We start from the raw sequence: 15,039 nt of genomic DNA, 5'->3' as shown, positions 1-15,039 counted from the left end.
TCCCAAGGCAATCAAACCAGCCAGTTAACGCCCAGAGCCCATCCGATCTCCTTTCCCGGGACCATTTATTTCAACTGATCCAAAACTAGCCGGCTACCTACCAAGAGAAGAATTGGGGTGGGGGGAGGTTCTTGGCCGTCTTTTGCTTCTGCCCAGTGCTTGACAACTTTCAAAATACTTTAGCGGCTGTAGACGTTTGGATTAACGAATTAAAACATTAAGACCAGGGGAAAAAAAAGGTGTTTCCAGCACCTGAGGGATCCCTGCTCAGACAGATCCTGATTTCTGAATGCCCAGTTTATTTCCGAACTGCCTCAAAAACTTCCACATCTGAGGAACAAGAACCACTAAGAATTCCGGCTCGTTTATTTTATTCATTACTACCGGTAATTACAGAAACATTTGAAGGGCAAAATGGATGGCAATCTTGGTAGAAAGGAGAGAAAGAAGAATTTCCAGATTTTTCGTTCATCTATTCTTTTTCTTCCGGTTTTTAACTGAATCCCACAGAAAGATGAAAATATTCTTGACAGACTTTGTAGAGAAAGAGATTTATTTTACAGTCTTGGGAATGTTACCTACATTATCTTATATACAAGATTACATCCCACATTTTAAATATATATTCTGTTAAAAAAGGGGAAGTACTAAAATTATATACTTGTAATTTTATATAAATATATACACACACGCACGCACATGTACACACTCACATACACACAAACCAAGATCTCAGGATCATAAGCTTCCTTCAAACAAGAATGAGCGTTTCAATGAAGATGTTCTCCAAACACAAATATATTAATTATAAAACAATTGGGTGATAAATAAAAAATAGAATTTAAATCAGAGAGGGACGGACGGTACCCTTTATCGGAAGGGGAAAGCTTCCTCTGAAGAAGGTGCACATTTATTTACTCAGCTGTACTGCCCTCCTTATCCGCTCTAGAATTTCCAGAAGATTAAATTATTTCGGGGTTTCGCTTCAAGTGCGAACTCAAGTAGTTCCTTGCACTGCCCGTTTTCAAAAACGTTCCCGGATCACTACTTTTCCACCACTTCTTCCCCGTTGGGTACTTTGCGATCTTCGGAAGAGATACTATTCACGATAGAGGAAAGGCAGCGCAGGCTGCTTGAGGCTGAAGAATCCGTGGGAGTCCCTCCTGTTTTGGAAAGAAGAGAAAAGCGGGAGAGCAACGTTAAGATCAGGACCTAGTGAGAGGAAACAGCAAGGAAGTCAACTTTCCACTGCAACGCTTCACCCAAAAGCTGTCCCTTCTTCCCCTAGTATTTTAGCCACCCTCATTCTGCTGGTTAGCACCCAGACTAACGCATTTATGACTGCGCCGGCTTTCGGGATCTAAAACCTCACCATCATATGCACCTCCAGTCGGGTGTGACTGAGTGGCCGTTGTCCATGCAGTTCTCAAGGTCCTTATGGAATCCCCAGGGATCAAGTACGATTCCAGGGTAATTTGACCTTAGTAATTCTGAACAGTTTTGCATTCTTTCAAGGAAGAATGTAAGTGCACAATGTGACATACATGCAGCTAGCATGCAATTCGCTGCGTTGAATTATAAAAGCCCCGGGAGTATAGGAAAAGTTGTGCCGTAGTAAATCGTCTGAGACGCTTCGGTTATTTTAACCCAGTCAAATTTAGGGCCAAATAGGCTGCTAAGCTTACGCTTCGAAACCAAGCTTTCCCATTTCATTCAGTGTGGGGTCTGTTATCTCCGAATCGCCTGTAAAACGCTACCGATATAATTGGGTCCTAAAGCTCAGCTGTTTCGGAAGCTGCCAGGATCCTACAGGCATTTACTTAAGAGTTCTAAACGTTGAAGCGAGTTTTTAACATGCTGGTTGCCTTGATTCTTAAAAGAGAAGATCCAGCTGTACAAAATGCTTGTTTTCATTCTGGACCTGAGATACACGGAAAATAGCTGCAGCGCTCGGTGAGTAAATGTATTCTAGATATTAAACCCGGTCACAATTTTAGGCTACTAAGTTGTCTTGTTGAAATCGGCACTTGCTCCCTGATGGCTCATTGCAGCTCTCAGAAGCAGAAGATCCCATTCGGCTGAGGTTGCTTCCGTCATCTAACAGCCACCCCATTTTGTTAATTGTGGAGATCGAAGGATTTGTGAGGATTTGGGCTGTCCTGGGAGCCAATTCGGGCCAAACCTGCGAAGGACAGATATCTGGACGGCGCCCCGGTTGCCCAGCCAATTCAGAGGCGGAGAAGTGCGCTCCTACATCCCGCTAACCCAGCATGAAGCGCGCTTTACCTTCCTTGGCGCTGATCGGCAACGTCCGGGAATGGTTAGAACCGCTCGGCCAGACGGAGCTGCAGGTGTTCAAGTAGTCGGTGGTGGCCATCTGAAAAGAAGAAAAGAAGGAGAAGGAGAAGGGGAAGGAGGGAAAAGAAAAAAAGGAAGGAAGGAAGGAAGGAAGGAAGGAAGGAAGGAAGGAAGGAAGGAAGGAAGGAAGGAAGGAAGGAAGGAAGGGTAAGGCCACGATTACCAGCCACTTCCAAGCGCCCGCCCCGCCCCACTGCCGCGCCCAGCCCACTTCCCCGGCTGGCCAAGGCCAAGTGAAGAGACGGGACGCGGGCAGTGGCAGAGCCGCGCTTACGTTTCCGCGCGTGGGGCTGCCGAAGCCGAAGGCGCGGTTGTCCGCGGCGCTTCCCTCTCCGGCGGGCAGGAGCAGCTCCTGGCCTTTGTCCTGCTGGTCGAGGCGCTGGAGCAGCTCCTGCAGCCTCTCGATGTAGCTGATGGCGCTGCGCAGGATCTCCACCTTGGGCAGCCGCTGGTTGGGGTTGGCCACCGTCCGCCTCTTGAGGGCCTCGAAGGCCTCGTTGATCTTCTTGAGGCGCCTCCTCTCGCGCAGCGTGGCCGCTTTCCGCCGGTCGGTGGGCGCCGCTTTCTTCTTGCACGTCTTGCAGGCCCAGATCAGGCACTGGCCCGGGCAGTGCAGCGGCTGGAAGCCCGGCGGCGCCAGCACGTGCTGCTCCTCACCGCTGCTGTCGCCACCGCCGCCACCGCCGCCGCAGGGCTCCGGGGCTAGCTGGTCCTGGCACGACGAGGGCGACAGGGTGCTGTCGCTGCCCGGGTAGAGCGGCGACCCCTCGGCCATGTCCAAGCTCTGCAGGGCCCCATTCTCGCCGTCCAGGTAGAAGAAGTAGGAGCCGGATTCGAAAAGGTCCATCATGATGGGCTCGCGGGTCGCCTCTGGGCCTCCCGGAGGGGGGGGGCGGGGCTGGCCAAGGCAGCCCGGAGAGCGCGCGCGAGAGAGAAACGGCCCGACGGAATTTAATTAGCGCGGTGACATAAGAGCCCTCGGCTGCTTTATATATAGTAGCCCCTGAAACTCTATCCAACTTTTAGCTGTCTCCACACAGCCCCCTCCTAGGAGTCGAGCAGAAAGCGAGCTCTGGGTGCCAGCCTGAGACTGTTATGGGCCAGGCCGAAGGGAGCAGCAGAAAGGACACACATCTTCCGTCCCCCCCCCCCCCCACAAAATTTTTTTATAAAGCCAAGCGCCATTAAAAAAAACGGTGGGGGGAGGGAATGAATGACAAAGCTTGTGTAAGAATGTGGGGTGTGAAAGAAAAAAACGAGAACAGTTAGTCCTCAACTTATGACCACAATCGAGCCCCAGATTTCTATTGCTAAGTGAGACATTTGTTAAGTGAATTTTGCCCCATTTTATGACCTTTTTTCCACATTTGTTAAGTGAATCACTGAAGTTGTTAAATTGATAGCACGGTTATTAAGTAAATTGGCCTTCCCCATTGACCACTTGTCAGAAAATTGCAAAAGGTGATCATTTGACCCCAGGACACTCTAACTGTTGTAAGTATGAGTCAGTTGTCAAGTATCTGAATTTTGATCAAATCACCATAGGGATGCCACAATGGTCATAAGTGTAAAAATGGTCATGTCACTTTTTTCAGTGCCATTGTAACTTCAAGCAAACTGTTGTAAATCAAGGACTACCTGTAATCAATTTCAATCCCAAACAAGGATGAATCCTTGTGGACCCAGGGCTAAGTATAGATCTCCGAGGTAGGCTTGAAGATTACAGCTGCAAAAAGGCAAAGCAATATCTTTGTTGGGCTGAGCATTATTGTTGGCTTTTTCCTTTCAGCATGCCATTCCCGTGACCCTAATCGATTGGGTGTGGTCCAAGAGTATAAAGGGAAAGGAGCATTGTGGCAATGCTGCCAAGAAGATCGGCAAGGGGCAATCCTCTGAGCCTCTTATCACAAGACTTTGTTTAGCAGCTATGATCCATCCTGCCCTCAGGGACACTTCTCCCCATCCCACCCCAACACATTGTTGACCTTCAGAAAAGCTTGGCTATTTGCTCAGGCACTCAGGCCATGATGAGTACACATCTGGAGTAGGTGTGATGTGAGCCCTGGTTGTCTATGAAGCATTTTCTATGTTTATATGGAATTGTTCATTGTTTGATTTTCTATGATTTGTTATAAGCTGCCCATAATCTCAGTGCTTGATTTGGGTGGCCATACTATTCTTCTCTGTCATCCATCCATGGGCTTATTCATAAGGCTCTGTTGGCATATAGGGAATGTGCATTCAGTGGATATATGTGTGCCATGTGTGCCAGATTGCTCAATTTTCAATCAGACTCTGAAGCAAGTAGCAATTACTTGTTTGCATATGTACTTTTTAACAATACCGTTAGACTCCAGCTCAGACCAAATCAAAATTATTGCTTCCTGTTTTTTGATATACATAATGCAAATGCTTAGTAACACATCTAGTTGCATTCGTTCCTGATGGCCACGTTTTTTCCCCCTAAGAATTTAGGAATAAATGGAATGGTGAAAGCAATGATCTGAAGCCAACATCTGCATGACCAGATTCTATACTTTGCCTATTAAGTGCCTGTAACATACCAAACATTGTAAAGGGTAACCTTGTTGTTCCCCCTCATGAAAAAAAGCTCTCCTTAGATAAATATATAAACTTGATTTCAAAGAGTTGCAAGTATATGTTACAAATAACTCTACTGCATAGAGATAGAAAGATTAATTCCACTGAAAACGCTTGGAATCCAAACAGTCTATCTGGGATCAAGCGATCAAGACACTTGTCAATGCAGAGGTCAGCTAGTTTTTACAGTGGTGCCCTTGCAACTGGAAAGCTAATAATTTGTAGCATCTAATCTACTCTGTAAAAATATATCTTCACTTTCCAGGATATTTTATACTCTCTGACTCTCTAACATTGTATTCTAGGAATGAAAAAAATTGTTGCAGAGAATTTCTTTTTCTGTTGCTTCTTTCTTCAAGAGGGAGTCTTTTTATCAGTATTAATGATTCGCTTTTGGAAACTGGGAGCTGTACTTTTTCTATTCTCTTGTCACTGAGGACCACAAGATGGTAGAAGTCAAGGTGATGATGTCATAATAGTCTAAAAGTAATACTGCCAGGATTTTCCTCCTTAAATTATTTATTATGCACAAGGCTCTAGCTTTTCTTCTTTTAGTTTTAGTTCTGCTCAGCTCATCTGAATGCTGAATTATGATGGTACAGTCCAGGACAACTCCAATAATCCTAAAAAGTTTTAGGAGATGTAGGTGGCCATGAATTGATATAATTTTCAGTATTATATCAATACTGATTGTATTAAGTCAAAAATATTTTTTTTCTTAGAAAAGAAGGTTAAAGTTTCCTGATTATGAATGGTCACAGATTAGATAAATTTATTGTTAAATGTATTTTGCAATCTGATTTCAGACTACTAGTTGAAAACTCATGTTAAGCTAGTAAAGATCAAACATAAAAGCAATATGTATAATAGAAAAAAATTGTTCTACCACATAGAAGTACTAATCACACCAAATGTTTGGAGACTCAATTTGATTTCAAAATTTTGCTTATGGTTCTTAGATCTAAATTACATGTCTTGCTGAAATATACCAGTAGTCTGGTATTATGATCAAATAATTGTAATAAACACATTAGTCTTACAATTAATATATATTTATGTTTAGATGTGTATATATGTATGGAAATTAATTCAATATGATACTAAGAGATTTTTTCCCTACCTGAATGATTAAAAATTCAAAGCTATTTAAAACGATGTAGCCTTCTTTTTCAGCAATAAATGCTTGAAAAAACATTACATTGGAGTCTTTAGTGAGGTTTCATGACGAACTAAATGTCCCTGAAGGATTGGGAACAGAATTGCAATGGAGATTGATGATCAGATGGCTAATACTGGATGACAAAGATTTTTCAGAATAAGGAAAGATCATGAGATTGTCCACTTGAACTCCAGACAGCTCCCTCCCCCCCCCCCATGGATAGATAGGAACTGAGCTTTTTGTTGTCAGCTCATGAGTTAAACATCTGAGGGTCCCAAAGGATTTCAATCAAGCTCCCAGCCATAATTCAACCTATAGGGGAATAAGGTTTGCTAAGCCTCTTTTTTTAAACTCACTTTGAAAAAAATTAAATACAAAACTCCAACAAACTTATTAAAAAGAAAAAATGAAAAAGGTGCATTACAAAAAGCCCAATACATATACACACATTATCTTCCCTAGTTGAATACTGTTTAATACATTTCTACAATATTGGTTCCCCACTCCTTATGAAACAGGAAAAAAAAATTAAAATGCTAGGTCTATTTGCAAATTATTGAACTATCATCCATAGACTATATTAATCACAAAATAGTTAATAAGAACAACAATAATAAAAAAGACAAGATTAAAGTTTCAAAACCCTGTGTTAACAATTTGTTATTATAATCAACTTGTGGAAAGTTTACCATGGCATCTTATCTATCCCAAATCATTTGAAGAGTTAACAATAATTCATTCTGGAACAAATATCCATGTTTGTTTCTTAATAACATCGCTTATCAATTATCATCCAATTAAATATAGTAAGTTCAGTCTCCACAATTGGTTAATCTTCCCAACAAAGTCCAGATGAGTGGTTTCTGATTAAATGTAACACATCCATTCCCCAAAGTTCTTCAGTCCTCCTACAAAATCCAATGTAACACTTCTCCAGTCACACAGGCTTTTGCTATTGTAAAAGAATGCAGGCTTGAACTTTAGAGAGGGGTATACAACTGGCTCAGTTGGTTCTATGTCTGTATAGTCCATATCTTTTTCCAGTCTTTCCAATGGTTTGCAGCTTTTCAATCACATTCATTTTGTGACTCTAACTTCATGAATCTGAAGATTTTTTACAGCCATTATCATTTAATCAAACTTTTAAAAAAAAAGAAGCTTTCAACTAAAAATTGCAGGTTATCAAAAGGTCTTTTCCTGAATATCAGCCACCCTTGCTTGTCTGTAATCCAATATACTGTTGCTCTGTATAACATAGCCAGGAAACAAAGGATGCTAAAGCAGAAAAAACCAGGAAAGATGTTTTCTGGATATTTTGATCCAAGATTAAATGAAAAAAATAAAAAAAAAACTCCAAGTATTTGGTAAATTTAAAAAATTAGGTGAAAATCCAAGATTAATATAAATCAAATGAAAGCACTTTCACTATCCAAGGACATGCTGTGTTTTCTTACAGGGAAATGAAAGTTATTCAAAACAGCATAAATCAAAAGGGAAAAAAAGAACAGCTAGAGTCCACCAAGGGGTTAAAATAAATTAGCATTCAGTCAGCTGATCAACTTTGAATGATAAAAAGCAGAGTAAAACAGAGAATTTAAAAAGTGAAGTTAAAACTCAGGCATGCTTAAGAAAATAAACTGTTGAAAGGAAGATGGCTGACCAATGACTTTCTGACTGGTCGCAAAAGGGAACTGGAATCTTCAAGACTCTCCTTTCCAGATGGCCCCGTGGCCATCCAAAAGCTGTATTGAGTCATTCCTAAGTGCTCCAGTTCAAATCCAGGGTGCAGCACTACCAGAGAATCAGCTTTGGCAGCAATATCAGTAGATCATCAGCAAGAGAGAAACAAAATCTCATACTGTTCAGCAGCCATCTTGGGGAGGAGCCCCTGGATCTCATTTATTAATCACTTTCAAAAACTGCTTTTTAATTTCTTTTTAGCTATTAGAAACCTTTGGAACAATATGTTTTATAGTAATGAGAGAATTTCTTTTAATTCTTAGTGAAAGAAATTTTAAATACAACTTTAAGGTCGTAAAAAACTATTTTTAGCAAAAAATAGTTTTTGCTAAAAAACCGCAAAAGAGTGATTAGATTATAAGTAAGATGGATTTGAAATACGATTTTGGAATTAATAATAATCCTTCCTATGGGAAAATGCTTTTGTTTTGAATTAAAAGTCTTTTAAAAAATCATGATAGGATGAGACTTTGAAGGTTGAATACCTTGTCCTTTTGGATAAGATTGAGATTAATTTAAACATTATAAACTACAAGAATGATATGGAAAAAGATGTTACAATAGATAAACATACAAAAACCAGTCGATATATTAATAATTAAAATGGATATACAAATAATAAACTATAAGAGTGACTTGGATAACTTTCCTATGTTGTATTAACAAAATAAAATTATTAAAATTTTGAAGGTCTTTTTTGTGAGAAGAAACAAAAAACTGAAAAGACATCAAGTTCTAGGACAGTGGTTCTCAACCTTTTTAATGCCGCGACCCCCAACCGGTCGTAAGCCAAGGACTTTCCCTGTCCAGGAGTGCCACGCATGCGTGGTGCCGCCCCCTGCGCCAGCCGAGGTGTAGTTGGCAAACGGCAGAGATGGTGCAGGCTGACCACTGGCTGGGCCACCAGCTGGCCCAGTAAGGCACCTGCCGGGCCCCACGCGCGTCAGCAACTCTCCCTGCGCCCGCTGGCCTCCCACCTCCCACCCCTGGCCCTCTTTTACTTACATTTTTAGTAGTTGCTCAGCAGGGAGGGGTGGAAACTTCCAGACAGCTCGCCTTTGCTGCAGACAACTTGCAGCACCGTTTGCAGAATGGGACTTTTGGCGGGCTCAGCAGGGCAGAGACAGCCTGGACAATTCCTATTTGCTTTTGAAAGCCAATAGAATTAGACTCTGTTCAAGAGAGTCTATTCTATTGGCTTTCAAAAGCCAATAGAATAAAAGGGAGTAACACAGCTAAGGAAAAGGGGAAAAAATGGCGGACTGCGTTGTTTGGTAACCCCCGTGAAATGGTCGTTCAACCCCAAATGGGGCCCCAACCCACAGGTTGAGAACCGCTGTTCTAGGACATTATTTGAAGAAATTGAAGATCAAGACCATTAACAGTAAAAAGAAGGAATATAGAATTTGTTTGATCAAGATTAAATTAGATGTTTTATCTCTGGTAACTTAATGATTTTTTGCTGACCAGGACTGAACAACAGGCTTTAAGGTTTTGTTTATAGATAAGACATGGTATATAGGAAGAAGAGATCATTTGTTGTGTTTTAAGACAAAGTGATAAGTAATAACATTATTTATTTATTTTTGTCAATATTTTTTAATTAAAGATTATTAAAACTTGTACAAGTATAGAATAAAGAAATATATTAAAAATTAAAAAGTGAAGAAAAAAGAAAGAAAAAAGTAGAAAAAGAAACCTCCCCCTTCATCAAAGCAAATATAACCAACATTAAGAATTTATTACTATCTCTTAAAACCAAACATCTCATTATTCCATATCATACCCCATATTCTATAGCCCATTACTGAAACCTCATCTCTCCCTATTAATCAGGAAAAGTCCAGTATGAAAAATATCACCCATTTTTAAAAGCCCTTTGTTTCCTCTCTTCAAATAATCAAAATCCAGTCCCACTCAAAAACAATTAAATTACCAGAAATAATCATTGTCATGTAGTTCTAATCAAAAAGTCATTTAAACTCCCTCCCCCAAACAAGGCATTATTTTGACCTTGATCAAATAAATCAATGTCTTCTTCTTCTTCTTCTTCTTCTTCTTCTTCTTCTTCTTCTTCTTCTTCTTCTTCTTCTTCTTCTTCTTCTTCTTCTTCTTCTTCTTCTTCTTCTTCTTCTTCTTCTTCTTCTTCTTCTTCTTCTTCTTCTCCTCCTCCTCCTCCTCCTCCTCCTCCTCCTCCTCCTCCTCTTCCTCCTCCTCCTCCTCTTCCTCCTTCTCCTTCTCCTTCTCCTTCTTCTCATTGTCATCCTCACCCTCACTATAAGTCATAAGTTTCTTTTAAAGTAGCTTTTTAGTGCCCTCTAATGTCTAATCTTAAAATCTTTTTATCAATTCAGAGTATAAACAGAGTAATGTTCCTCTCATGCAAGTGGATCTTTTCAATCAACATCAAAATTTTAAATCAGGTCCATCTGAGTACATAATCCATATAAAACTTTCCAAAACCAACAATAATATTTTAATTTTTTAAAATATACTTTATTGATTTTTTTAGAATAACAATGGATGGATCCGTAGCTGGCTGACCGGCTGTACTCAGCGAGTGGTCCTCAATGGAACTGCATCTATATGGAGGGAAGTGTGTAGTGGGGTGCCCCAGGGCTCTGTTCTGGGCCCAGTACTCTTCAACATCTTCATCAACGATTTGGATGAAGGGATAGATGGGGAACTCATCAAATTTGCAGACGACACCAAGCTGGTAGGAATAGCCAACACTCCAGAAGACAGGCTTAAGATACAGAAGGATCTGGACAGACTTGAACACTGGGCACTAACTAACAAAATGAAATTCAATGGTGAAAAAAGCAAGGTTCTACATTTAGGCAAGAAAAACCAAATGCACAAGTACAGCATAGGTGGCACCATGCTCAATAGTAATAACTGTGAGAGGGACCTCGGAGTCCTAGTAGACAATCACCTAAATATGAGCCAGCAGTGTGCTGCAGCTGCCAAAAAGGCCAACACAGTGCTAGGCTGCATTAACAGAGGGATAGAATCAAGATCACGTGAAGTATTAATACCACTCTTCAATGCCTTGGTAAGGCCACACTTGGAATACTGCATCCAGTTTTGGTCACCACGATGTAAAAAAGATGTTGAGACTCTAGAAAGAGTACAGAGAAGAGCAACAAAGATGATTAGGGGACTGGAGGCTAAAACATATAAGGAACGGTTGCGAGAATTGGGTATGTCTAGTTTAACGAAGAGAAGGACAAGGGGGGACATGATAGCAGTATTCCAATATCTCAGGGGCTGCCATAAAGAAGAGGGAATTAAGCTATTTTCCAAAGCACCTGAAGGCAGGACAAGAAGCAACGGGTGGAAACTAATCAAGGAGAGAAGCAACCTAGAACTAAGGAGAAACTTCCTGACAGTGAGAACAATTAATCAGTGGAACAGCTTGCCTCCAGAAGCAGTAAATGCTCCAACACTGGAAGTTTTTAAGAAGAGACTGGACAGCCATTTGTCCGAAATGGTGTAGGGTTTCCTGCCCGAGCAGGGGGTTGGACTAGATGACCTCCAAGGTCCCTTCCAACTTTACTACAATTATTATTATTATTACAATCTTTAGTGCTTAGTAAACAATGTGTTGTCTGGGTTCATATTTTTAACAACAGTCAATAATTTAAACCAGAGCTGTTTTTGTTAGGAATATTAGGACCTAACTATGAGAAGGAGAATGAATATCTAATATTGCATATCCTGACATAAGCAAGAATAGTATTTGCCAAATATTGGAAAAATGAAAACTTACTGACTGAAGAGGTTTTAATTATGAAAATCTTAGAATGTGCAGAAATGGATAGATTGACTTTAGAGATTAAAGAGAAAGAAGATTCAGTTTCCTTTAGAACATAGGATAATTTTTACCAATGGTTAGGAAAATGAACTACTGAGAAATGAATGTGATATGTTATTTTGAATATATATTAGTAAGAAGAATGATATGCATTAACTAATTGATACTGTTTATGATTATCATTTATTACACTTACTACAGTTACTTATTTCTATATCAACTATTGTTAACTGAACATATGTATCCAGACAATAGTCTGTTTGCTAAAGATTAAAAAGGTTATTGAGGGATAACCCCAATGTTGACTCCAACCCCCCCAACACCAATCCGGATCCCCAACCTCACCCTAAATCTTAATCCTTATCCTGATCTTATTCTATCCCCAACCCTATAAAACTCAATAAAATTTTTGGGAAAAAGAGTTAATTTCTATGCTTTCATAATCAACATGCTAACTAGAAATACTTTTCCTTGGTCTTCTCTTCTTCCAATAATATTCTCCTTTTACCAACATTGAGCAAATATAGTTCTTAGTACTATCAATACATACGAAGTTGAATATAAACATTTTTCTAGTATTTAACAATAACATCAGTATGTAGTGTCTTTTCTAATCAGCTTATTTTACAGTTGCATTTGCAAAAAATCATCTTATGTAAATCGCTATTGTCCATTTTATCAAATCTTCTTTCTTACCTTCAGGTTTGTTTTGAAATTCTGAAAGATAAAATGTCTTTTCCATTTCCAATGTTATAGTAAAATATTGCAGATTTTTCTTTGTCTGTGTTAAGCTGTAATTTTCTTCATTTATAGCCTCCTTCATCTAGTTTTTGTTCTGTTATATGATTTATTTGTTCATTCTTTGTCACCATTTTCTGAGAATTTTGTGATTGTGAGCTTAGGTTAAGGACGTACTCATTTATATCATCAAAATGATTTTTTATCTCATTATGATTTGAAGTAATTGTCATTTGAATTAGTTGCAACATAGCATACATTTCCTCCTGAAAAATATTTGTCTTGTCTTGAAGTATTACTCCTGCAGATCTCTGATGTTCCAGACTGGGAATTTTAGGAAAGAATATTGCATGTGGTTTCTTGCCACATTTTCATCAAACCAGCCAGTCTTAAATTCCAAACACTATAGTCTTATATGTCTCTTATCTTTATAAACAGTCCAAAATGTTCAACCACTTAAAAATAATCTGGTAATTTCCCTCCTAGAAGAATAGTCAAAAAGTCAAAGTTTTTCTTTCTCTTTAGACAATTCTTAAACTTGAATATCACAGCTCAGTAAATGTTTATAATCCAAGAAGGTCAGCAGTTTTCATAACAACTTGTATTTCTCATTCTGCAATAGATAGCCCAATGTATTTTCTTTCCTCTATTCCCATCTGTTCTCTGTTTAGCTAAGAATCACTGAGGATCAAAGTGATAAATTGTGCTCTATTTCTCGGAGTCTTGCCAATTTCTGAGGCAGGGCAGCTGTAGTTCCATACTCTGTTCCACCACTAGATGTCAGTAACTGTTTATTTTCCAACTTTTAAAACAAAAAGATTATTTTCTTATAATTTAGTCAATATTCTTTTAAATGGAAAATCTTAACAATTTCCATAGTTTTCAGTTTTATCTAAATTATAGCTTTAAGTTAGTCCATTTCAATGTATTTCTGCCCCCATAAAAATTAAATCACCGCTTCCATCTATGGAAGGGTGGGATTATAGTCCCCTTTCTTCTGACTTTTGGAGGATTTTTAGCTTCTTGGGAAACTTTTCTAGGAAATCAGCTTCAAAATAGAGAAGAGAAGATCAATATTCTCACCCAGATCCAACATGCTGTTCACAGTTGTTCTTAATTGCTGCTTTTGGACTTTGGATACCAGTAGCTTGGGCTAGTCACCAGAGTGCAAATAGCCTTTCTCCTGTTGGGTTGGAGGGCTTCCCCCAGATCAAATGGATCGACCACCATCTTTCCGTGATTGACGGGGGCCCCTCCTTCTTCATCGCTTCTCTAGGGTGACTGTAGACCCATTTAGTGTCCAGAGGCAAGGCAAAACTAGCTGTGGGATGCAGAGCTCTGCAATCCATTGGCCATGTGGCTACAACACAAAACCAGAAGTTCCCAACAATAATATTTTATTGTATATGATCCAGAGTCACTCTTTGAGGGAAATGAGTAGTTCAGAAATGTGAAAAATACCTGCCCTGGTCCTCCCAAGGCCTCCCTCACCACCACCCCTGAGATACCCTGTGCTCCACTTCCTGCCCCTGGGATCCCCACAAGTTTTAGGCCTGATTCCCTCCACACATTATTATTTACTCACATAACATTTAATTCAGCATGGGGGGGAAAGTTCAGAGGTGGAAGAAAAAATTATCCTTTGGAATGATAATCATGAAGACTGCTCTCATTGAGCAGATGGAGCACATCAATCAATGTCAAATTGACACCAGTATTTATTTAGAAGAACAACTAATGTAAACATATACTTGATGAGACATTGGCATCCAGTTCTACCTTTGAGTGCAATCTTCCTTCTAGATATGTTGAACTATTGCTTCAACCAGGCAGGATATTTCTGCTAACATGGAATTGTTGATGTTGATATCCAGCATGTCTGGAGAAATGCTTAGGAAAGGCTAAATAGGAGTGTCAGCACTGTTTTATTATTGTATGCAATTATTTAACTCTCAGCTAATAACTCAGATGACAAATTACTTGATCAAGGAAGAACCAATAATACCTGGAGCTGTTTTGTATAGATATGCATATGCCCAGTGCTTTTGTTCTAAAAAAAAAAAAAAGGTGCCAGAACTCACACACGTCACACAACCCGCCTTGCCTACCCTACAAGGTTCCATCCAAAAAAGGTGCCGGAACTTCGTTCTGGGCATTCTATGAGAAAAAAAGCCCTGCATATGCCACCCAATAAGTTTAATTAAGAGATGCTTTTTGGGGGGGAGGGAAATACTATAGTGTTGTTGTCTGATAGGAGAAATCTGAGAAGTGCTATTAGATCAGGTTATATTTTCATCACTACCAAGTGATGACATCTCCAGTATGGGAGAATAGATTACTTTTCAGTAAGTTGACCTATCCTGGCACAGATTCTAAAAATTAAATTTCACGAGAAAGTATCCAACACATTGAATTAAAGAGTTCAATAACTTCACAGCCAACCCTATTACAAGTCAAGAATCTTATGGGATTTGCAATGCCAATATGACTTAGAATTCAATGGGGAAAAAACAGACATTTCGCTTTATTTGTGTTCTTTGCCTAGTCAGACCCTATACACAATACTTTTCTTTAAACAGACAAGAACCCAATCTGGTTTTTTTTTAAAAAAAAACAAAAACAAAAA

At 39.6% G+C, this 15,039-nt stretch overlaps 1 protein-coding gene across 1 annotated transcript; it reads right to left on the bottom strand.

Annotated features, from left to right (window-relative positions):
• Positions 1–362: 362 nt before the first annotated feature.
• On the bottom strand, positions 363–3,385 carry MYF6 (myogenic factor 6). Its single transcript, XM_039362961.1, has 3 exons — positions 2,633–3,385; positions 2,287–2,377; positions 363–1,163 (listed from the first exon to the last, which is right to left on the bottom strand). The coding sequence occupies exons 1-3, from the start codon at positions 3,206–3,208 to the stop codon at positions 1,045–1,047; spliced, it is 786 nt and encodes a 261-aa protein (XP_039218895.1). The 5' UTR covers positions 3,209–3,385; the 3' UTR covers positions 363–1,044.
• Positions 3,386–15,039: the final 11,654 nt, after the last annotated feature.

The sequence above is a fragment of the Crotalus tigris genome, unplaced genomic scaffold (genome assembly GCF_016545835.1).
Source record: "Crotalus tigris isolate CLP2741 ecotype Arizona unplaced genomic scaffold, ASM1654583v1 scf7180000019496.3020429, whole genome shotgun sequence".
Taxonomy (NCBI): domain Eukaryota; kingdom Metazoa; phylum Chordata; class Lepidosauria; order Squamata; family Viperidae; genus Crotalus; species Crotalus tigris.
This window is presented reverse-complemented; position numbering and strand designations above follow the sequence as displayed.